Raw genomic sequence first — 23,999 nt, 5'->3', positions numbered from 1 at the left:
TACTAGTTGTGCTGTGGTGCCATCCCCAATATAATATTTTGGGGAGGGGGGGGCGGGGGTTGGTGGTGGTGGTGGGAGGGTAAATTAAATAGCGCCATTCATTTTGTCATTACAGGTGCCCCCATTCCTCCCCAACTTTTATTGGTTTTTTAAATGTGTATTTTCAAGAACTCGTATGTGAAGCGTTTTAAATTGAAAGCATTCCAAAACATTTGCTGCTATGTGGGGATAAGGACAGGAACGTTATTTAACATGCATTCATTGGCAAAGTGAAACCTTTAACGGCAGAAGTGCTGTGGCCACCTTATGTACCTGGAATCTTTAGCTAGAGTGAAAGGTCAGTTTGAAAACAGGAGCACTTGCTCAGAACAAAGGTAATTCTAATCGAGCAGTCAATACCTGTAGGACTGTAGAATATCGATGATGGCCATGTAAAGGAGGACCCGCTCCCCTTTACTATTTTTGGCCGGTATGCCACCCATTCTGGAAAGAGAAATGAAGAATAATGAAGTGAGAAAATAAAAGTGGCTAAAAATAATCAACAAGTGTGGAAGGAGTGTCAAAGTTCACCCGCGCTCTGTAATGAATCAGACAACAGCAGAACCAAAGAACGTATGATAAATGCTTTATTAGTTTTCGCTAGCAGGAGTGGGCGGTACAGAGAAAGAGTAAACAGTGTAACCCTAGCTCTGTACTGATCCTCACTCAAAGAAGACTCGGTTACAGCGTATCTTTATACCAACTTTCATGGGAAAGCTAGGTGGCAAGTTACACTTGCACAGGCAATTGTTTAACATAAAGTTTTTAGCATAACAAGATATGTCTAAAAAAACTACTTCTTTCCCACTTACACCTGGCATCAAAACTAGACAAAACTAATGTATCACATATGCCCGAGATCATTCTTTACTCTGGGAACCCACTGACAATGAGAAGCATACCATTAACCCTTACATTGCCCGTTGTTAACCCTTGCATTCTCAGCAATCTTTCACAGGAGAAATAAGGTAGGTGAGTTGGCAGAGGGTGGCTCTAACTTTGGCTGACGCGAAAGTAATTGCCAAACTTACACCAACCTAGTTAATCCTTATTGACTGATTTATCTAGAATTGACTTTGCATATGTCACACAAATTTTACATGGAACAATTCAAGATGGCTCATTTGAAGAATTCTAGGACTGACATTACACATGCCAGGAGAGCGCACAGACAGTATTCCATAAATCCTCTGCACTTACCACATTGTAGTGAGGACCCATTCTCATTTTTTCCAACAATACATTTGTTCAACATCCACACATACAATTAATATTCACTGCCTTGACCCACCATCATCCCCATAGTCCCCCTTTGCCCCAGTCTCAGATCACCCACCATTTAATTCTGCTTTTGCTTACATTAGACTTGCAATATAATACTCATCTGGAGAGCTTCCCTTGATCTATCTTCTATACACCTCAGCTCACTCAAAGCTCTGCTGCCCATGTGCTAGATTGCATTAGTTCCCACCCATCCACCAACACTGTGCTCACAGACCTAGACTGACCCCAAGTCAAGCAACAACCCTCTTCTCATTCTCAATCCTTGCCATGGTCTCACCACTCCCTATCTTCGAAATGCTTAATGTAGTATTGGTCATACACCACCTCCACTGGTTCAGTAGTGGAAACCACCAGGCTCTGCTACCTCAGTAATCTCCTCCAGTCTTGTAACCCTCCAAATTTTCAGCACTCCTTCATTCCTGCCCTGCTGCACCTCTCGGATTTTAACTGCTCAATCACCAAAAGCTGTGCCTTCAGCTGCATCAGGGCCCCAAGCTGAAGTGTCCCCTCTCTACACCTCTTGACCTCTTCCCTTCTTTTTGAGATGTTACGTGAAATCTCAACCTCTGACCAAACTTTTGGTTACCCACCTTAATATCTTCTTAAATGGCTGTCAAATTTTCTTTAACAACACCCTTGCAACGCACCACAGAATGTTAAAGATGCTGAATAAATGTACTAACTGATGTTACTTTGCATGCATCAATCTGCCTCACTCCCTGTCATTCAACCCACATCCACCACTGCAGTTACCTCTCATCAACAAGGCCATTGGCTCTCCCGCTCTGACACACTGCAATCAAAAACACAGACTCCTCGGCCCACCCTGTCCATCGAGTATCCAGCTGTACTAATCCCATTTACCAGCACTTGGTTCTTAGCCTTCTATACTTTGGCAATTCAAGGACATTTTCAAGAGGTGGTGGCACCCATCAGGACCCTCACCATTGGGGTCATGCCCTCTTCTTATTACCAACACTGGGGAGGTGGTACAGGAGTCCAAAGACGCACACTCAATGACTCAAAAACAGCTTCTCTCCCACTGCCATCTGAACGGTCTATGAAACCCATGAACACTACCTCATTATTTTTTTCCGCACTATTTCTTTTTGTAATTTATAGTAATTTTGTCTTTGTACTGTACTGCTGCCACAAAACAACAAATTCCACGTCATACAAGTAGGTGATAATAAATCTCTGATTCTGCTCATCTGGATACTCCTTAAATGTTGTGAGAGTTATTAGATTACTACTCCAGTGAAGTAATCGTAGGATTGCAGTCATTATAATGCATTCTAATGAAAAGCAAAACAATCAACCAAAAGCCCATAAATCATTTAATAACACAGTAATTAAGTTAAATTCAGCAAATATTGACCGACTATATTAGTGGTATTTTGATGTGACTTACGTTTCATCTGTTCCGACAGATTCCCCTGATTTTGTAACACCCTGTATAGATTCCAAGGCAGTGGAATACAACACCTTCTGCCCTACTGCTCGCTTCCCGTCTGGGGCAGTCTGAAGGTTCTCCACCTCGTTTTCTTTCTCTTTGTCAGCTACATCCAAGTTGTGGATTCCCAACAACAGGCTATAGTCCATGATTTTAAAACTTTCCAAAACCTGATGACAAGTTGACATCCATATATTAGGAATCAAAAGCATTTTCACATGAACTTATTTAGCCACCCAAGTACCAGGCCGCTGAGTTAATGGCATCTAAAATAAAAACAGAAGAGGCCCTTCAATCTGAAACATTAACTCCTCTTCGCACAGATTCAGCCTGAACCATTGAGTATTTCCAACAATTTCTGTTTTTATTTTAGATTTCCAGCATCTGTCGTTTCTTTGATTTTCACTTACAAGTTAATCACATCATTTGATTGAATCCAAGTATACTGAAAACAAAACAAAAATTAAATCTGCAGCATATAATGGAGAGCTAGTCACAGTAACCAGTATTTATACAACTACTTTAACATAGAAAAGATGTTTCTCGGAAGGATTACAAAGATTCAAGACTGAGTTGCTTAAGGAAATTAGAGCAAAGGACCAAAGATTTGGTCAAATGTTTCTAGGAAACATTTTTAAAAGGAGAAAGAGGTCGGGAAAGTTCAGGGAGGGAATTTGAAGGGTGGTGAGTTAGTGAGACTGGGATAAGTTAGGGTGTGGGCAGCAGAGTTCTGGATGAGCTCAAGTTTACAGACAGTGCAGTGGTGAAGGACACATTGTAATAGTTGAGTCAAGAGGTACGAATGAATGAATAAGCAGGGGACCGAGGCAGGGGCAGAGATGGTTAGTGTTGAGGAAGTGGAAGTAACACAAATTTATAAGTTTATAAAGTTAGCACCGAGCTTATTTCCCCTCAAGAGTAAGAGGAAATAAAGTTAGCGCTCATAAAGAAAGGAATGTGTAGTGGAAAGGTGAGGGCATGGGGAGAGTGGACAATGGGAGAGATACGGAAGTTTCAGGTTGATAATCTTTCATCAGGATTAGGAAACCTTACAAAATGTATTTTAAACTGCAGAAAAGGGGAAGGAATGGAGAGAACAAAAAGGAACATCTGTGGAGACCAAGAGAAACTAAATGCCATGGATGGCATTGGAGCTCGCTGAGTGAGTGTGTTGAAGGCTTGCTAAATCGCAACAATTCTGCCTAAAGGGGATGTAAATAGAAGGAACTGAATGAGAACCGAGGCAAGAGAGAAAGAAGAAATTATGAGAGTGTGAGGTGCAACACACCAGTTACTGGAAAACTGAAATAAACAAGAAATACTGGAAATACCAATAGGCTAGGGAACTTCAGAAGAAGGAGAAAGACTGGGTTAACATTACAGATTGATGACCTTACATCAAATCTGACCAGTTCTGACACAAACTGGAAGGACTAGTTATCTAAAATTGCTGAATTCAGTGTTGAATCCCAAGGACTAGAACGTTTCTAGTTGAGATGAGAAGCTGTTCCTCGAACTTACATTGGGCTTTGTTGGAATGGGATGAGATGCCAAAGACGAGGAGGTCAGAGGGATCCTACATTCCTAGGGATCCAAATATCCTCCAGATGAAGCAGCAGGTTACTTGCAACTTTTCCAATTTGGTGTACTGCATTTGATGCTCATGATGTCGTCTCTTGTACATCACCGAAACCAAATACAGATTGGGTAACAGCTTTGCAGAACACCTTTGTTCAGTTCACGAGGATGCTTTCAGGTGCCTGGCACTTTAATTCTCTCTCCTACTCTGATCTCATCTTTGGTCTCCTTCACTGTTCTAACATAAACTTGAGGAACAGCATTTCATCTGCTGGCCAGTTACATTGCAGCCCTCAGGACTTGACGCTGAACTTTATCATTTTTGATAACCAGCTTCTCCAGTCTGTATCAGAACTGGCCAGTTCCGGTGCAAAGTCATTGACTTGAAATATTAACTCTTTTTTTTGTCTCCACAGATACCAAGTGACGTGCTAAGTATTTCCAGCATTCGCCTTTACTTCAGATTTCCAGCATCTGCAGTTTTATTTTTGAAGAGAACAGGAAGCAATGACGGTCTAAACAGGATGGGTGAAAAGTGAGTGAGAAGAGAGTGCAAGGAACAATTACTAACAGCTGAAGGGACACAAAGATACAGTTAAGTCAAGGCTATAAGAAATCACATGTATACTTATTGAACATTAAACCCATTGGGGGAAAGGTGTTGACATTTTTAATTCTGAAGTACAGAATGAGCCAAGAGTGATCTATTTGAATTTATGATCAATGTTACACTAAATACCTTCTATTCCCCAATGTGATAAGGGCATTGGTGCAGAGGTCAATGTTTACTGTCATTGCAAATTGATCTCAGGAAAATATCAGTGATCCTGACTTCTTAAACTGTTACTAGATTGGCAGTTACAGGATTTTAACCCAATGAAGAAAGAGTGATACATTTCCAAAATCAGAATGGTGTGTCACTTCCAAGTGGTGATATTCTAAGCTCCTGCTGCCCTTGTGATTCCAGCTGGGTTTAGGAGGTACTACTAGAGCAGCCTTGTTGATGTGCAGTAGTGCAACTGATAGACATTATACATTGCAGCCACAATGTGCTGATGGTTGAGGGAATGAATGTTTTGGATGGAGAATGGGCACAATCAATCAGACCGGTATCAAGCTCCTCCAGTGATGTTCGAGCTACATTCTTTCAATGGATGCAGAGTATTCCATTATACTCCTAAGTTGTCTCTTGTGGACTATGGAAAGGCTTTGGGGAGTCTCTCTCTGCAGGATGCCAAGCCTCTGACCTGCTCTTGTAACAACATTTATGTGGCTGGACGAATTATAATTCAGTGCATGATAAAGATGGCTACCCAGATATTGATAATGAGTCTGTAATGTAATTCTTTTGACTATTAATGGAAGATCTTCAGATTTTGTTTTGTCAGAGACCATCTTTTCCCGATACTTGTGTGGCATAAATATTACTCACCACTTATTAAGGTCACGTTGAAAGTTATCAGTTTTATCCCCCACAAGAATCATCCATCAATTAATATACAGACCAGCCCCAGGTTACAAACGCCTAACTTAAGGCCACCCTTATGTACGAACAAACGAGCTCCCATATTATTAAATTCAAAAGTCCGAAGTACGTACATATGTTTGTTCCTACAAACGGCAGAACTAGTTTCCTCCCTCTCTCTCCACTTATAATAATTATTCTTTCTTATCAGCCTTATGTACTTTTGATGCCATTCATTACAATACTGAAGGTGCGGTTACCATACTGAGTGATTGTTGTATGTTAACCAACTTATGAACAAAATTGACTTAAGGACATCTGTAAAAACTGAACTTGTTCGTTACATGGGGACACCCCATTGTCGATACTAGTTTAAACCTTTACTTTCCTCCATCTTTTCAGAAGGCTGAAACTAAATCATAAGGCAATTTTCAGTTGGCATTTATTTGAAATTCATCACCAATTAAATGCATCTTTTCTTTCAGCATCTTTCACTTTCCTTAATCGTATTGTTGTTTCCTCAATATAAAGAGGTAGCCAATCACCACTCTTCCTCCTCCACTTCATCTTCCTGAATTTTAAAGGTTCAGAGGAGATGCTGCTCAAAAGTAATGCTGTACAATTTTCTTTTGGTAGTTTGAGGGATAGAAATTCTTCACAATGTAGTGATGGCCATATGTTGAAACTAGTTTCCAAAGTTCAGATCCACTGAAGTGAATAAAACCAAATTTCAGAAGTAGAGTTCAATGCATAAACAATGCCTGTGTAATGCTTACAACAGAGGGCTAATTTTTAGCCACGTTGTGTTCTGGTTAAACAAAGTGTTTAAAATGCGTGCCACCTTCTGTAGGCCACGATCAAAAATTTTACCATCAGCCTGATTATTCTGACGCTATTTTTTTTAAATATATAAAGAGGGCAAGCAATTACTTGAAGGCAGACAACATAATACTAGCCTCCCCCTTTTTTCACACCTGCTCCAATCCCAATTTCCAAGACCTGAGTCTTTCTCGTATTGTTTGCAGTGTTAGACAGTTTCAGCCTGTGTGTCATTTGGTAGGAGTCACCTTTGTCAAATCCATTATTCAAAATGCTTACAAAATACATCCTACACACACTAAAATCTATCTGTTCCTATTCAATGTGGCAAATTATAAGAGCGATTCAAGTGTTCTAAAACACTGTGTACTTTCCAAATTAGTTGCTTGAGCAAAAAGAATGGAGCAGCAGATTTTGTCTCCTTTCTCCACGATTGCAGAGAAATTCTCATCAAAACCAGAAGTATTATTGCCAATCTTTTTGGAATCATATTCGTATCTCTTCACAATAAAGGAGGAGGTTGTTCAGTATATTGAGCTTAGGGTGGCTTATAGCACAATCCCATCAATCCTATTTGCCCATTTCCTGTAACCCACTCTCTGTCACATGCCTGCCATCTCTTCAATTGTCCTCGAGCCTCAAAAAATTGTAGATTAATCTGCAGGGCACCAGTGTGAATGAAATCCAGATGAAGTATAATGGTTGAGATATCTCTCTCCGGTTGTCAGGGCCAAGCGTGCATGCTGGTTGTCCTCACTTCTGCCCACTGAAGTCAATGAAACCAAACTTGCAGAAGGAATACAACCATGGAGCCATGAGGAACAAGAATTTCTACTTGTGACTTTACTTTCCTCTTAAGTTTCTTTCAATGCTTATATCAGAATTCTGAGAACAGAAGAACCTGACTTGGCTGTGTGGGGAATGGGGTCAGAGAGAATCATCCAGTTTGAATTGCAAATAGTATTCACTCTCCAACTGGCTGGGGAGGCGAGGCAAGGCAAGGCGTCATGAAGATGCATGCAATGGCCAACCAGAAGTGTGACTATTGGAATAAACAGTGGAAGGTAAGAAGTCACATGGTGAAGTCTCCAGGAATACGTCCAGAGTTGGCAACCCATGTTCTAAAATGCCATTACGTCTACCATGAGAAATCTCCCGACGGAAGGATGAGTGTTTGGAGAACAATATTTCCAGCATTGATGGACCAACCCAAACCCTACATCTGTTTAAAGAGACCACTTAAAAGGACAACATTAATGGCATTTCAAGGTCTTTTTTTTGTGGGGCACATTTAGATGTTAAGCCCAGGGCCGCCTCTATGCTCTGCCACCATGACATCTTTCAAACTGACGTCAGAAGCAAACTCAGATCAAATTGTGGAGATTTTGTTTTGCATGGGTGGGACGTGGTTTGTTTGATAGATGCTGGTGTAGTAGGACCAAGGTTGCCAACCCCACTGGGCCATCTTTGGTACAGAGTGGATAGAAACCACACTTTGGCCAAGGTACTCCTTGGACTTTAAACCTCCAGGGGAGCATATAGTCAGAGAATCGTACAGCATGGAAACAGACCATTTGGCCCAACACGTCCACACCGACTAACGAGGACCCTTCAGAATTGATCCCATCTCCCAGCACTTGGTTCATAGCCTTCTGTACCCAAGTCAATGCAAGTGCTCATCTAGACACTGCTTAAATGATGTCAGAGACCCAGCTTCAACCACTCTCTCAGGCAGTACATGCCAGGTACTTGCCACCCTCTGGGTGAAGGTGGTCCCCCTCATATCCCCTCAAAGTCTTTTCCCCTTTACCCTAAACCCACATCCTCTAGTTTTATCTACCTCTGATATGGGGAAAAGTTTCCTGTAGCCTACAAGCTTAATTTTTAATGATTGCTCCTCACATTTTAACCTGCAGATTCCAGTGAGATTCAGTTAACTATGCTGCATTGCTTCCAATGTATCCTTTCCAGCACCGCTCAGTACTCCAGGTTTAGTCCAACCAGGACTTCAAGTGTCTGTGCCATTACTTCCATCCCCTTTGGATATCAAGGACCACCATGCCATTAGTTTTGATTATTTTCTGACATTTCAATAGCCTATGTACACTGGTTGCCCACATCCCTTTGGATCCATTTAAAAGCCCCACAGCAAGTATTGAATTACGGTTTCACGTACCCGGCAATCTCTCTGAAGTGTTTTGATCAATGCATTGTAGGTTTCAGCATCAAAAAAGAGACCATCTGGCATGTCCTGTATAAAGTCCAAGTCTTTGAATGTGGGTATATCTTTTTCCCTCTCTCTCCTAGAGGCCCTGCGTTTGTACGTTGAGCCTTTCAGATCGTACTTCTGATGCATCCGCACAGAACATGGCAACACATTGTTCATAACCACAATCCTTATGTTAGTACCTCCCGACTGCATGCAGTACAATCCATAAAACTTTGGCAACAGCGTCCTTGGGTTCTGGTTTAAATTCTGCAAGGGAGAGAAAACCTCAGATTAAAATTGTTGCACATCAACTTCTAAGCGCTGCATGGCCATATTTAAATCCTTCCAATTCTGTGCAACAATGATCAGAGGCAGACTTGGCATTCACCTGTCCAATGAGAATAATTGGAGCCAATTTAAATTAGAACTACAGACGGGAAACTTGACACACGAAATTCATTATACATTATGTATTAAAGTAATCACAAAAACATGGAAGGTACATTAGCTTTGAACCTTTAGCCTCGCTGACTAATTCTGGCTGAATTCCTACCTGCAGAACAACAGTTGATGTTGGGCTCATTATTAAATCAGTACAGCTTATACATTAACCATGACATTTAGCAACACACCGTTCCAACAAAACCCTTTCAAGCTCTCTCTCAATATTGTCTGGAATTGGATTTGGCTCAGTAAGTTGATGCTGCTTTCAAACACACCTCCACCTTTGACCTTCCAACCCCGCACCCACCTCTACCACACCCCCAAATACTATTTACTCAAAGATATTGCATTTCCTTCCATCAATCAATCAACCACTCTGTCACCCGGCCAAAAAGGCAGACTGGTGCGTCTATAGAGTCTGACTGAACACACACCTCAGAAAAATCTTCCAAAAGTGCATCAATTACAATTAATTACTGGGTTTGAAGGTCAATTACTTTTACATTGGTCATTTGTGATGGGCATTCTGTACTGAGTAAAAAGTTGGCTAGCCGGGTAAGACGCTTCTGTTGGGCAGTAGAAGGAATGCAGGCTTGGCCTCGAGGCGACATACTCTGTTTACCCTAAACAATGCCATAGGATTTTCAAACAGGAAAAATCAGACAAAAATGGCAGATGCTGGAACAGAAATGAAAGTGGAAGTGCTGAAACACTCAGTTCAGATAGCATCTGCGGAAAGAGAAACATGATTAACATTTCAGGTTGAAGACCCTTTGTCAAAACTGGGAGAGAGGCAGAGAAGATGGGGGAGAGGGGGCTGTGGAGGGAAAGGATAGATTGAATAAAAGGAATACTATGAAGGGGTGAGGTCAGGGTTGCCGTGGAGACAAATAGTGGTTGATGGTTTAATGGTACTCGTTATAGTATAGACAAAGGAATGTAAACTGTTGCAAAACAAGGCTGTGGGACCTGCCTAGCAGGTCAGGCTGTGCTAATGGAGAGAGAAAAATGGAGCCAATGTCACACATGGATGACTTATAGCAGAAATGGCCGGTTCTGATACAAAAAAGTTAGTGTAAGTTGTAGAATTCGGTATCGGAAGGCTGCAATGTGCCCAGGTGGAGGATGAGGTGCTCCTCCTCAAACTTGTGTTTGGCCTTGTTATAACAGTGAGGTAAGGCACAAACGGAGAGGTCAGAGTGGGAGTGGGATGGTGAATTAAAGTGGCAGGTAACAAGCAGCTCTTTGGACCAAACCACTAACACTCCATATAAGCATAGAACAGTATAGCACAGGAACAGGCCCTTCTGCCCACGATGTTGTGCCAAACTAATTAAGCTGAAGATGGTAATTACACCAATTCCTTCTGCCTGCACTAAAGTGGTCACTCAATCTGCGTTTGGTTGAACCAATGTATAGGAGGCCAAATCATGAACACAACATGCAGTACACAAGTTTGCAAGTACAAGTGAATCATTGTTTCATCTGGAAAGACTCCTTGGCTCCCTAGATGGTAGGAAGGGAAAAAGTGAAAGGACAGCTGTTGCATCACCTGTGGTTGCTTCGGAAGGTGTGATAAAAGTGCTGAAAGAGAAGTTGGGGTGGGGGAAGAGAAGATATGTCTGGAGGTGGAATATTGTTGAAGCTGGTAGAAATTTTGAAAGGACTCACTTTCTTTGTATCAGATCTTCCTACTTCTGCTGTAAGTTATCTATGATATTTGCTTAGTTTTTCTCTCTCCATTAGACATACTGACCTGCTGGATTTCACAACATCTTACGCTCCTCTGTTTGTATTATCACTCTCTAATTGTTTCCATTAACCTATTGACCACTACTTATCCCCATGGAAACCCTGGCCTCACCCTATCATAGATATTCCCTTTGTCCCAGCCATTCTGCCCCACTTTCTCTGCAACTTAAAACTAACTTGTTTTTCTCTTTCCCAGTTCTTCTGAATTGTTAACTGTTTTACTTTCCACAAACACTGCCCGACTCACTGAGTGTTTCCAGCATTTTCTGGAAATAATCACAGGTATCGGCAGCTTCACATCACAACTGAGGGGCAAAGATGAGACTAAGGATGGATAGTTGAACCCCAGCAGATGGGGAAGGTTCAATCCTCCTTCCCCTTGGGTTGACAGTAGGATTTGGATGTGGAAAACCAATGAAGAGTTTGTGTCACTAATGGTCATGTTGTTACCATTCCTGAAGGTGCCTGAGCACTGGACAAGGCTAGTTGGTCACATGACCTCCACATTAGACCGTGAGACTGACCATCAAGATTGTTACAGAAACTACCACTTCCACTAGGATGGACAGCATCCATCAACAAAAAGAGAATTGAAACAATTCAGGCTTTTTTGTTTAAATCTGTGATACCGAAATCAACATGCCTCAATTACACCAACCCAAAATGTTCTTGTACAGAAAACCTGTCAGCTGTGAGTGAGAAAGTGTGAGAAAAATAATTCTACAGAAGAAATAAATGGTTGTTTCTGCAGTGCGGTACATAGGATATCATGGAGAGATATAGCTTGGTAAATTTTCCATTCATTTTTAGGCACAATAACCCCCACTGGTTTAATCAAAAGCAATGATCAATGAACTACTCCACTCCAATGCCAGGAGAAGGCTGACACTGCCTCAGTTATGTGAATATAGTGTAAGAACTGCAATTGTTCTTTGTGGAGCAGAGTTGCCCATATTTAGAACTAACATTGGTGTTCTACATAACAAAGGGTTATACAGGCAATAGGGAGAAATTGTTTCCATTTGCAAGAAGGTAGGTAACCAATGGGTAGGTTTAAGATGATTGGCTTAGAAATCAGAGATGAGATGAGGAGAATCGGTTGTGCTGACTGTGGTGGCAGGTTCAACTGCAGTCTTCAAAGATTTATTGTTTAAATACTTGGACAAAAACTTAGTGCTGTGGGAAAGATTAGGGGCACAGCACTAATTGGCGAGTACTTTCAAATGGTAAAACTGACATAATGGGCTAAGAGGTCTTTGTGTGTTTAATCTTGCTAGTCAACCATTCAGACCCATAAAACTGTGTAGGAGGTCATTCAGACTTTCACGTCTAAGTTCTTTCTTCCAAAGATCAACCCCGTCCATCCCCCTCCACCACTCCCTCCCATCAACAACCAACTTTCTGTCATCCTTCCCTATATCCTACAATCTCTTCAAGCATTTCTCTTTAGAAACTATTAAATCTGTCTCCACAAGTATAACCAACATAAAATATCACGCAGAGTACAATTTCTTAATCCAATTTCATATTTTTAAATGACCTGCTAGATTATACATCCAACCATTTCAACGGAGTATTGAACAAAGAACGTAAGAAATTGCAGGATTAGGTCACATGCCCTTTGAGTCTGTTCTGCCAGTGAACGATGACTGACCTTAGGCCTCAAGCCCCCTTTCCCAACCAACCTACATATCCCGCAATCCCCAAATATCTTCTAATGATCACACTCTGCTATGCTCAACAGGTATAAACAACAACTGATAAAGGGGAAACAGTGCTAAGTTTAGAAAGCCTTTGTTCATTACTGTCTTACCATATAGTACCCTGGTAACAGCTTCTGCAAGAATTCTGCCTCCTTGTGCTGCACAGTTTTGATGATGAATTCATCGTCACTTGTGACATAAAATAAGGACCCGCTTGCACCAGGATTGGAAAGCTCAATCAGTGGTTCATTGCATAAGGAATACTGGCAAGGAGGAAGAGAATTAAGGAATTAATAAGTTAAAATCTTGGAAAACATTCACACTGTAAGTTTTGCTAAAATTATAAAAATTCTTGTTTGTTCAATATCAATGCATGAAGCACGCCCATCAATTCACCAAAAGCAAATTAAGTAAAAGATGAAATTTGTAGTATCATCTGTTTAATGCAAACTGATCGAACATCAAGGTGAAATTAAATCACTAATTCAATAATACTGAACAGTTCATATTTTTCACCCAATGCATAGATAAATTCAACTCTTTATACTCATTTGTTGTGCAAATTCAGATACATACTGTGTAAAGATATAGGCAATATGAAGCATACAAGATGCTAATCTGGTTAGAAACTGGTGTATTAGTTATGTATGCTTCGCAGATTTGTACCACAAGTTCAAATGAATAAGCTCCCATCTATATTGGCAATTAATCACTCCAGTATTTGAAATATACAGTAAATAAAAAAAGCATGAATTCTCATTAAGGTTGTGGCTTCCCTATCTTCACATGGCGTCTCAGATGGTGACAAGGAGACGTACAGAAGTGAGATAGATCGTCTAGTTGAGTGGTGTCGCAACAACAACCTCACACTCAACATCAGCAAGACCAAGGAATTGATTGTGGACTTCAGGAAAGAGAAGTCGACAGAACACGCACCAGTCCTCATTGAGGGGTCAACGGTGGAAAGGGTGAGCAGCTTCAAGTTCCTGGGTGTCAACATCTCAGAGGATCTACTTCATTAGAAGTTTGAGGAGATTTGGTATTACACCAAAGACTTGCAAATTTCTACAGATGTACGGTGGAGAGCATTCTGACTGGTTGCATCACTGCCTAGTATGGAGGCTCCAATGTGCAGGATTGGAGGAGGCCGCAGAGGGTTGTAGACTCAGCCAGCTCCACCACAGGCACAACCTTCCCCCTCCATCGAGGGCATCTTCAAGAGGTGGCACCTCAAGAAGGTGGCATCAATCATTAAGGACCCTCACAATCCAGGTCATGCCCTCTTCTCATTTCTACCATCAGGAGGAGTTACAGGAGCCTGAAGAGACTCATTCAACGTTTTAGGAACAGTTTCTTCCCCTCTGCCATCAAACTTCTGAATGGTCCGTGAACACTACCTCGCTATTCCTCTTTTGCATTATTTTTGTGACTTAAAGTAATTTATGTCTTGAACTGTACTGCAGTCACAAAGCAACAAATTTCGCGACATATGTCAGTGATAATAAACCTGATTCTGATTCTAAATTTTGAACCCGTTCTTCCCACTTAGTGTAACAAATAGGCAGAGTTACCATGGCATTTGATCCTGACATGGTGATTGACAGATCTGCATTACACTAGAGCAGGAGCATCTCTCAGCATCCTTGCACAATGCTTTAGCTCAAATTTCTCATGCTGTTACTGAGAGCTGATAACAGTATGGCAACAGCACGTGAGACTTCAGAGAACAATGGATCAAATATTCCATCTCCTGAACTAATGACCCAAAAGCAAAATGATGCTTAAGCTGTTCACTCTCTAAGAGACTATTCAGGAGTATGGGATACACCTGGCCAGTAAATCATGGGACACTATTACCTTGAAGGGATATAGAGGTGCTGGAAAACTGAAATAAAAGCATAAAATGCTGGAAGTACTCAGCAGATCAAGCAGCAATGTTGAAAAGTTGACCTGAAATGTTAAATCTGTTTCTCACTTCACAGATGTCTCCTGATCTGCTGAATATTTCCAGCATTCTCTGTTTCCATTCTTTAAATAATGAGAATAAGTTTAAAAAATGATAGTAGAAGGAAAAGGAAGTATCAAATCATGTATAAAAACAGAAAAAGACCCAAAGGATAAGACTTAAAAAATGTTAAAGATCTGGAGCAATGATATAATGGTTATTGGAATGAGATTTTGTGGTTTTGTAATTCACTTGCTGGGTGGGAGAATTGATTGGCATTAGATTAACAATTATTAACTTGTTAAAAGATTGCCCAAACCAATAATTACCAGTCCTAGTTCTCTGATCTGTTTGGTCAGCAAGTTCTCAAATTTAATGGGGTAGTTGAGGAGGAGATAGTAGAGGAGGAGGTAGTAGAGGAGATGCAAGGCTGGCAAAAGAGCAGGGTAAATCGTGTGAGATTTGTGGAGATGCACAAATTGCAGGATCCCTCTTCCTCACTGAGTGATTTCACATCACACATTCACCCTTCTGCTTCTAGTCATGAAAAGTAAGCAGCATCAGATGACGTTGAATTAACTCCATGGGAGAAAGTTAAATAACCACAGGTGCAAAGCTTCACAAGCCTAGTACATGATTACTACCTCCTATTTGAAAAGATAAATTAGAAAATAAAACAGCCAAGCACTTACTGATTTTGTTTGTATCTCTTTCAAGGTCTTATCCTTTAGGTGAAGATGCTATTTTCTTCCTACCTTTAAAGTCATAATTTTTAAATATATCTGCAGCGATCTCAACCCATCTCTTCCCTGAATAATTTATCCAGATCAATTCTGCCAATTCAATTAATAATCTTAACTGTAGCCAGATCACCCTCAAAATATCATTTTCTCCCCCCCTAAAGACTTTCAAGTGATTTAATCCAGAAGTGGTTGGCTTCTGAAATTTTCACCCTTATTTAAGCTTTACTCTTGATCTCTTTCAAGCATGGTAGTGTAGCAGTTAGCGTAACGCTATTACAGCGCCAGTGACCCGGATTCAATTCCAGCCACTGTCTGTAAGGATTTTGTACATTCTCCCCGTGTCTGCGTGGGTTTCCTCCGGGTGCTCCAGTTTCCTCCCACATTCCAAAGGTGTACAGGTTAGGAAGCTGTGGGCATGCTATGTTGGCGCTGGAAGTGTGGTGACACTTGTGGGCTGCCCCCAGAACACCCTACGCAAAAGAGGCATTTCACTGTTGTACATGTGACTAATAAAGATATCTTATTTCCTTCAAGCATATAACCTTCTCCAGTTCTAGTCTCCTATGCCCTGGCTGCTGTGCCTTCAGCAGCCAGAGGTCCCAAGCACTGGAATTCCCTTCCTAAACCTCTCTATACCTTTATCTCTCCTGTAAGATGCTCCTCAAAATCTACCTCACATTAAATCTTTGCTCACATGCTGTAATCTCCTTACATGGTGCACTATTTGTTAATGCTTTGTTGACGCACTTTGGGAGTGTTTTATTATTTTATGGCACTATATAAAAGTAAATTGTTGTGGGCATTATTTTGTATCCCTGTACACTTTCAAGGCAATAACGTCCCATAATTTACTGACTAGGAGTATTCCAAACTCCTACAGTGCCTTGGAGAACAACCAATTTAAGCACCTTTTCCTTTGCCCTTTAAAAAAATATTGGACTAAAGATGCAACAAAAGGGAACTTACCAAATAATCATCAGGCTTTATATGAAAAAGTTCCCGGAAATAACGGAAAGCCAATGGAGCGTATGTCTTGAATCTAAAGTCAGGATATCGATGTGCAGGTGTAAGATTGCTTCCTTCACTGAAAATCAATGTGAATAGATTTACTGATTAGTGAAGTGTATTAAAAAGCACATTAAACCAGGAATTTTTAAAACATAAAACATTCATTATACAAGATGTCAATGTCGCTGGTGAGGTTGGGATTTATTGCTAATTGTCCATCAGGAGGCAGTGGTAGGTCACCTTCTTAAATCCAGTGACAATTAAAGTGTAGTACACTACCCAAGTCAGGATTGGTGCTAGGGTTCCAGACGTTCATAATCTACATCAATGATTTGGATGAGGGGACTACATATAACATGTCCAAGTTTTCTAAGTTGGTTGGTAGTATGGGTTGTGAAGAGGATGCAGATAGGCCAAGTGAATAGACAAGTCAGATGGGAGATGAAATATAATGTGAAAAAAGTGTGAGATTATCCAGTTTTGTGTAAAACAAAATGAAAAAAGTGAAGTTTTTCTTAAATGATTGAAATACGTTAGCACTCAAAGGCATCCACGTGTCCTTGTACAGAATCATAGCGAGTCGGAGCATGGAAACAGGCCATTCAGCCCAACTGGTCCGTGCCAACCAAGGTTCCCATCTAAGCTAGTCCCATATCTCTCTAAATCTTTCCTATCCATGTACCTGTCCAAACACGTTTTAAAATGTTGTTAAGGTACCTGCCTCAACCACTTCCTCTGGCAGCTCATTCCATATTCCGACCACCCTCTGGATGAAAAAAGTTGCCCCTCAGGTTCCTATTAAACCTCTCACCTTAAACCTATGTCCTCTAGTGCTTGATGCCCCAACCCTGGGAAAAAGACTGTGCACATTGACCCTATCTACGCCCCTCATGATTTTATGCACCTCTGTAAGATCACCCCCGCATCCTCCTATGCTCCAATGAAAACAGTCCCAATCTGCTCAACCTCTCTCCATAACTCAGTGCCGGCAACATCTTTGTAATTCTCCTCTGCACCCTTTTCAGCTTAATGACATCTTTCCTACAGCAGGGTGGCCAAAATTGAACACAATGTTCCAAATGCGGCCTCACCAACATCTTGTACAACTGCGACGTAACATCCCAACTTCTATACTCAATGCCCTGACTGATGAAGGCCAGCTGCCAAAAGCCTTCTTCACCACACTGCCCACCTATGACGCCAATGAAAATTAGCATGCAGGCACAGAACTATTTTGAAGGCAAAGGGAACACTGGCCTTTATGCAAGAGAATCTGCATACAAGAATAAAAACATTTTACTGCAACTATTTAGGCCTCTGCATTAGAATCTACTGCATCAGTCTGGTCTCTCTTCCAAGGGAATAATTGATTACAATAGGGGCAGTGCATCAGATTGTTTTCTGGGATGGCGGGTTTGTCCCATCAGGAGAGGCCAGACAGAATGGACCTATGCTTTCTTGAGTTTGTTGGTAGGTAGTCTCACTGAAACATACATCCTCACAGGGCTCGATAGGGTAGAGGCAGGGATGGGAAGTCTAGAACCATCAGTGTCAAAGTGAGGGGGTCGGCCATTTCTTCATTCAGAGGGTAGTGAATTTTTGGAATTCTCTACTCTTGGGCCTTCATAGCTCCACATTGCTGAGTATGTTCCAGAAAAAGATCGATAGAAGCCTGCATATCAAGTGATATGGCATTAGTACAGGAAAGTGGTGCTGATGTTAAAGGTCAGCTGTGATCTCTCTGAATGATGAAGCAGGCCTTCACCATGTTCTCATCCTTTAACATCACTAAAATAGATCACCTAGTGCCATTGTATTGCTGCTTGTGGGTGCTTCCTGTGCACAGATTGCTTACTACATTTCCTATATTAAATACATTTCAAAAAGTATTCAATTGGTTGTAAATCTCGGAGGCATCCTGAAGACAAGCTCATTGGAAGTACAACTTTCTTCCTGCACTGCATGATCTTGAACTTCTGTGGTCTTTCTTTTCTATCCAGATTTGGTATCTCAAAATCTGTCAGAGGCAGGTCTTGGAGAGGCAGTTTTTGACAGCATCGTATAATCTCATTAAAACAACTCATGATCATCTAAAACAACAGAAACCCCTGGCAAATCTAATAAATTTAAGCCACTGAATTATATTCACATCTTGTATCTATTTTTTGCCCATCAAAAGCGACTGAAGGGCACACCAGACCTGGATTATTTATTAAAATATTGAAACAAACTTAACAATAATACATACATGAACAGCAACATCATCAATTTCTATAGCACTTATAATGTAGCCAGGGACTAGTTAACAAATGTATACACATGCATTAATCCCAAAAGTCTATTGATGTCAAAAGGGGGAAAGAAAAATCATTTGCAAATCAAAGTGCTAAATTATAATTCCACAAATGTCAGCTTTCATTTATATGCCACTTTTAATGTGGAAATGCCTTAGATTAAGAGGCATAAGCAGCCCAAAGTGAATGACAGAGCATGGAAGGACAAGACGACTAAAAAAATCATTTAAAGAGGTAGGGTTTTGGATTGACCTTAAGCAAGTGTTAAACTCACAGATCCTTCTCTTCTGATCTCTTTGTTAGCAATGGATTCTAACCAAGATCAATGTAACTTGGCAAGATCTGTTTCTTTGATCCTCAGAATTTGACATGAAAACTGAAAAGAATGATTCTAGGTCAAGGAAGACTTGCATTTACATTGGGAGCATTTTTGCTACATTATAAGCACTACATAAATGGATGTTGTTGCAGTTCATATATGTATGCATTTTCTACATAGGCCAATTTGTAGCTTCATTTTATAACAACTTTATTTTAAACAACCACAAAGTAGTTAAGATGGCCTCACCACAATTTCAGAGTTAAGGTGGAAATCTTCTGAAAATACAACTGGGTTTTAAGAAAATAAAATCCAACCTTGGTAGAAAGACACTTTCCACAACATAGAAATCTTGCATGAGCACATCTCGTTCTGGTTTTGACGTAAGGTTTCCAACAGCATATCCTATACCAAGTTGGATAGATCCTTGAAGTGCAGATGATGGAGTCTGGATCGAAAAAAAATATTGCACTGTTTCAATCTTAGATTTCTGTGTGCAAGACTCTACTCACCGGACTTCCATGCTAAACCTCTCTATATTTAAGACACTTCTTCAAAGTCATTTCTTTTCCGACCTTAGTCACCCACCCACATTCATCCGTGTGTGGTTCAGTATCGTGATTTTTTGGTTTAATAATACTTCTGTGAACTGCCTTGTCTGTTTTAAAAGTGGTCACATAAAGAGAAATTGTGGTTTATGCTGTAAACTAACCTGTGTGCAAAACAAAGCTTCATAAAATGAGATAGTTTGTAGTCAGAAGAAGTCTCAAAGTCTATTCAACAACGATAAAACAAAACAGAATGTTCTGATCATACAGCTGTGATAAAAGCAGAATACTCAGATACAGCAACAATGCACCGATCGTGAACAACTCACTGAGCCACACTTGGATGCCCTGATCGAAACCCTACCTCCAAACCTCAATCTTCATGAAAAAATCAGACATACAAAGTAAAGCTAAAAGCTTTACAAAATACTTTTCCAAACTAAATTAATCATGTACACAAGATTTAAATGTTGAAAATCAAATTTGTTACAACATAATAGCCTTATTTTATCAAATTCATTCACAAGAAGTGGGTTTTGCTGGCAAGCCTGATGTTTATTGCCCACACTTAACTATCTTTGAAATAAAAACTTTGCAGCATTGAACTGGTTGGCCTGTTTGGCTGGGTTCGAGGACAGCTTGGAGCTAGCCACAATCATACTGGACTGCAATCACACATAGATCAGAATGAGCAAGGAGAGCAGATATCCTTCCTGAAAAGACATTGGTGAATTGGATGGGTTTTTGATGACAAGTCTTCCTTGATATGTAGGCACAGCTAGTGGAGTTACTACCACATAGCATCAGAAATCCTGGTTCAATCCTGACCTCGGGTGCTGTCTGTGTGGTTTGCACGTTCTCCCCACAACTGCATGCTCCCTCTGGGTGCTCTGGTTTCCTCCCACATCCCAAAAGGTGTGCAGATTGGTAGGTTAATTGTAGAATCTGGGGAAACTGAAGAGCATGTGGGAAGAATAAAAAAGGTTAATGTAGGATTAGTGTAAATGAGTGCTTGATAGTTGGCACAGACCCAGTGGGCTGAAGGGCCTGTTTCTGCCATGTATTACCGTGACCATTACTGGTGCAAGAATTTTGTTTCCAGACTTACTGAAACAATTTAAATTTTTTATCTGCTGGGTTGGAATTTGAACTCTGATTTCTGGTTTGCAAATCCAATCATGTTAATTTCCAAGACGAACTCCAAATTTCAGTGTGGCAAAACATGATTCTAATCCCTCACTGTAACATGCTTGCAATTGTTTTTTTTGTTTCTTCTTGGGATATGGGTGTTAGTGAAAAGAATGGGATTTCTTGCCCAACCAATAAATCCCATTTTGGCCTCTTGAACCAGGCTATTTGGTGAAAGTGCTCTCACTGTGCTGTTGGGTAGGCTGTTGATTGTGGAATCACTTAGCTCTGTAGATTGCATACTGCTTCCATGTTTGCACATGTGCTCCTATGTTGGGACTTCACTAGACTTGTACCTCATTTTTGGTACATTTGATGTTGCTGCTAAACTGCTGGTCTGCTAACTCTGCTGTTGATGGTCCATAGGTGACCAGATCTGTTCAGAATCTATTGCATTAAGCATGATCACACAACACAATGAAGGGTGTCCTCAGTGTTAACGACTAATATTACTTTCAACACCCCATAACATGAACACGATGCAAGTGTGTTTGTCAGGAAGCCTGCCACACAACTGGTCATTTACCTTCTTGTAAATCTTCTCTCGCAAGTTACCTTCACCACTGTGCCCATTTTGTCTAACGGCGGTATTTCTGGTTTCTGCAGTGGAACTCATCTGGAAAACAAATTTAATAACTAATTTATTTTTTCATTTGGATACTTTAGAAAAAAGATACACAAATATATCAATGAAAAATCTTCCATTTCATCTTTCCAAATTAGTAAAAACAATGAGTAGTTAGGAGCTCTTGGTTTCCATGGACACGGAGGGGCAAGCAGATTCCTGGCCATTATTCCTAAGTGTTTGGTTTTCCATTAACATGCACCAAGAGCAAGAAAAATGCACTTTTCTTCATGTTTGGAGAATTAAAGGATATTTATGATATTACTCACGGCTTTTTAGTTGATCATTGAAAGTTCTGCCAAGGTTGAGATGGCTGGGTATTCTTTACCGAGTATTGGAGGTGGGATGGTGAGGAAGATGATCCAATAACATATGCCAGAAAGGTGCAAATACACAGGAACGCAGATGCAAGGCAATGGGCATGTTAAGGCTGTTCAAACCCTCTCTGAAGCCACTAGGAGTTCTGTTTAATTGGCTCAAATCACCTCTTGAAGGAACACTATTCTTGACAGAAATGTAGAGGCAAGCAACAGATGTGTCTTCCAAGGCCAGTCAGTTCCACAATATGCCTGGTGAAAACTGATCGATTGGGTTTATTCTGCTGAATATTTATTTGGACACTGTAAAGAATTCTAAGCACTCTCAATAAATAGCAGCACATAACTGGGAACTTAAAACTTCACACTGTAGAACTGTTGCTGCATAAGATTTTTCTCAAGATTTTAAATGTTTATTCATTCATGGGATGTTGGTATTACTTGCTTGATCAACATTAATTGTCCATTCTTAAATACCTGGAAATGAGTGCTTTTCTAACTAAAAGATGGCCAAGAGTTAACCATATTGCTGGGAGTTTTGGAGTCACATATAGGCCAGACAGGAGTCAGATGGCAGATTTCCTTTCCTGAAGGAATTAGTGAACCAGATGGATGTTTGTGAAAATCCAGTAGTTTCCTGGGCACCATTACTGATACTGATCTTTTCTAAGTTTTTTGCTGGATCTTTTTCAAACTAATTTAAATAAGGAAATACAAATAGAAAACTGAAATAGAAAGGAGACACTAGAGACTGCAGATGCTGGAATCTGGAGCAAAAAAAAAATCAGCAGGTCAGACAGCATCCATAGAGGGAAATGGGCAGTCAACATTTCAGATCCAGATGAAGGGTTTCGACCCAAAACGTTGACTGTCCATTCCCCTTTACAGATGCTGCCTGACTCACTGAGTTCTTCCAGCAGTTTGTTTTTGCATTTTACCATTGCTATTTGAACCATGTTTGAACTTATTTAATAAATAGATTTGTAGTAATTTGGTTTGACAGGCTCAGACATGAGGACATTCCTGAGGAACAATCCCACATTTGTAAAGAGATGTCTTTCCACAGGCAACCTCCAATACAAATGTGGACGCTGATGTATATAAAGAACAAGATTCGTAGGGAGCATGTGAAGATATTAAATATATATTTAATGTATTATGAAGTTGTATTTCCTCAGTTTCAGATGCCACAATGTTAATTTTGTCCATCAGTTACCTTCCTTGGCAATAGGGCTACAAGTCATCTGCAGCTTATCACGACATCAAGCTTCTTCATTGATACAATGTACAGGATCAGCACCTGTTGATCAAGGTGAGACGTATGAGAATAGGCACATGATCTCACAAAAATAGCTGATTAATATTGCATCTTTACGGATGAAGATTGCCCTGCAAGGAGCTTGGTTAGAGGTAATGAGGACGGAACAAGAGATGGTAGTTTGGGGAGGGAATTCCAGAGCTTAGATCCCAGTAGGACAGCTGACAATGGTGGAAAGATTAAAATATATAATAAAAGACAACAGCATCATTTCCTCGGGATGTTCTAAAGCATTCTACAAATTAAGGATTTTTAAAAAAATATATAACTGTAGTCAATACAAGAAACATGCTAGCCACCTTGCTGTACATAGGAGCTAGCTATGCACAATGTGATAGTGAAAACAGGTTACATGCAAGAGAGCAGAACTGGAGGATTTGAGATGTCTTGGATGTTTAGAGAAATAGAGGAGTTATTGAGACAGTAATATTAGTGGGGGGTGGGTAGCTGGAGCTCGTAGAAGGAATTAAAACAGAAGATGAAATGTGTGAAAACTGAGACATTATTGAGTAAGGACTAATGTGGTCGATCAAGGACTGGGGTAAAAATGTCTGAGGTAGGATGTGGACAGCCAGTTTTTGGATGAACAGGTTGATGTAAGGCAATGATAGGAAGCTGACTAGGAGAACATTGGAATAGTTTAGTTGAAATTAAAAAAAACACATCGAATATAATGAACAAACTCATGTACAAAGTCCATGCAGAAAGTATTTTCAGGTTTAAACACATCCTGATAATTTACTCCTCCTGCTTGACATTTTGTTTTGTGAAAATGCAAGAGTTTCTGAAGAACTCAGGTCACATTTGAAAACGTCATTTAACCTCAAGAGAAGTTGCAACATTTGAAATGATCTTGAAACCCAATTGAATGGCAGCAGCTGACAAGAGTGTGGCTTCACAGCACGCTGCCTCTCTAAAGGAGTTCCAATATTTCCACAGTAGAATTAA

The 23,999-nt window shown here is 40.5% G+C and overlaps 1 protein-coding gene across 9 annotated transcripts in view; it reads right to left on the bottom strand.

Annotated features, from left to right (window-relative positions):
• pip5k1ba (phosphatidylinositol-4-phosphate 5-kinase, type I, beta a) overlaps nucleotides 1-23,999 on the bottom strand; it is a 131,251-nt gene that overhangs the window by 38,029 nt on the left and 69,223 nt on the right. For all 9 annotated transcript variants that reach the window (XM_052019382.1, XM_052019373.1, XM_052019381.1 and 6 more), the window contains exons 2-9: nucleotides 22,950-23,033; nucleotides 21,318-21,407; nucleotides 19,373-19,503; nucleotides 16,401-16,518; nucleotides 12,857-13,009; nucleotides 8,815-9,114; nucleotides 2,735-2,946; nucleotides 400-483 (exon numbers count right to left, since the gene is read on the bottom strand). In XM_052019382.1, coding sequence (XP_051875342.1) covers nucleotides 400-483; nucleotides 2,735-2,946; nucleotides 8,815-9,114; nucleotides 12,857-13,009; nucleotides 16,401-16,518; nucleotides 19,373-19,503; nucleotides 21,318-21,407 — 1,088 coding nt within the window. In that variant the 5' untranslated portion in view covers nucleotides 22,950-23,033. The remainder of the gene's footprint in view (nucleotides 1-399; nucleotides 484-2,734; nucleotides 2,947-8,814; nucleotides 9,115-12,856; nucleotides 13,010-16,400; nucleotides 16,519-19,372; nucleotides 19,504-21,317; nucleotides 21,408-22,949; nucleotides 23,034-23,999) is intronic.

This window comes from Pristis pectinata, chromosome 7 (genome assembly GCF_009764475.1).
Source record: "Pristis pectinata isolate sPriPec2 chromosome 7, sPriPec2.1.pri, whole genome shotgun sequence".
Classification (NCBI taxonomy): domain Eukaryota; kingdom Metazoa; phylum Chordata; class Chondrichthyes; order Rhinopristiformes; family Pristidae; genus Pristis; species Pristis pectinata.
The sequence above is the reverse complement of the archived record's forward strand: the minus strand, read 5'-3'. Positions and strand labels throughout refer to the sequence as shown.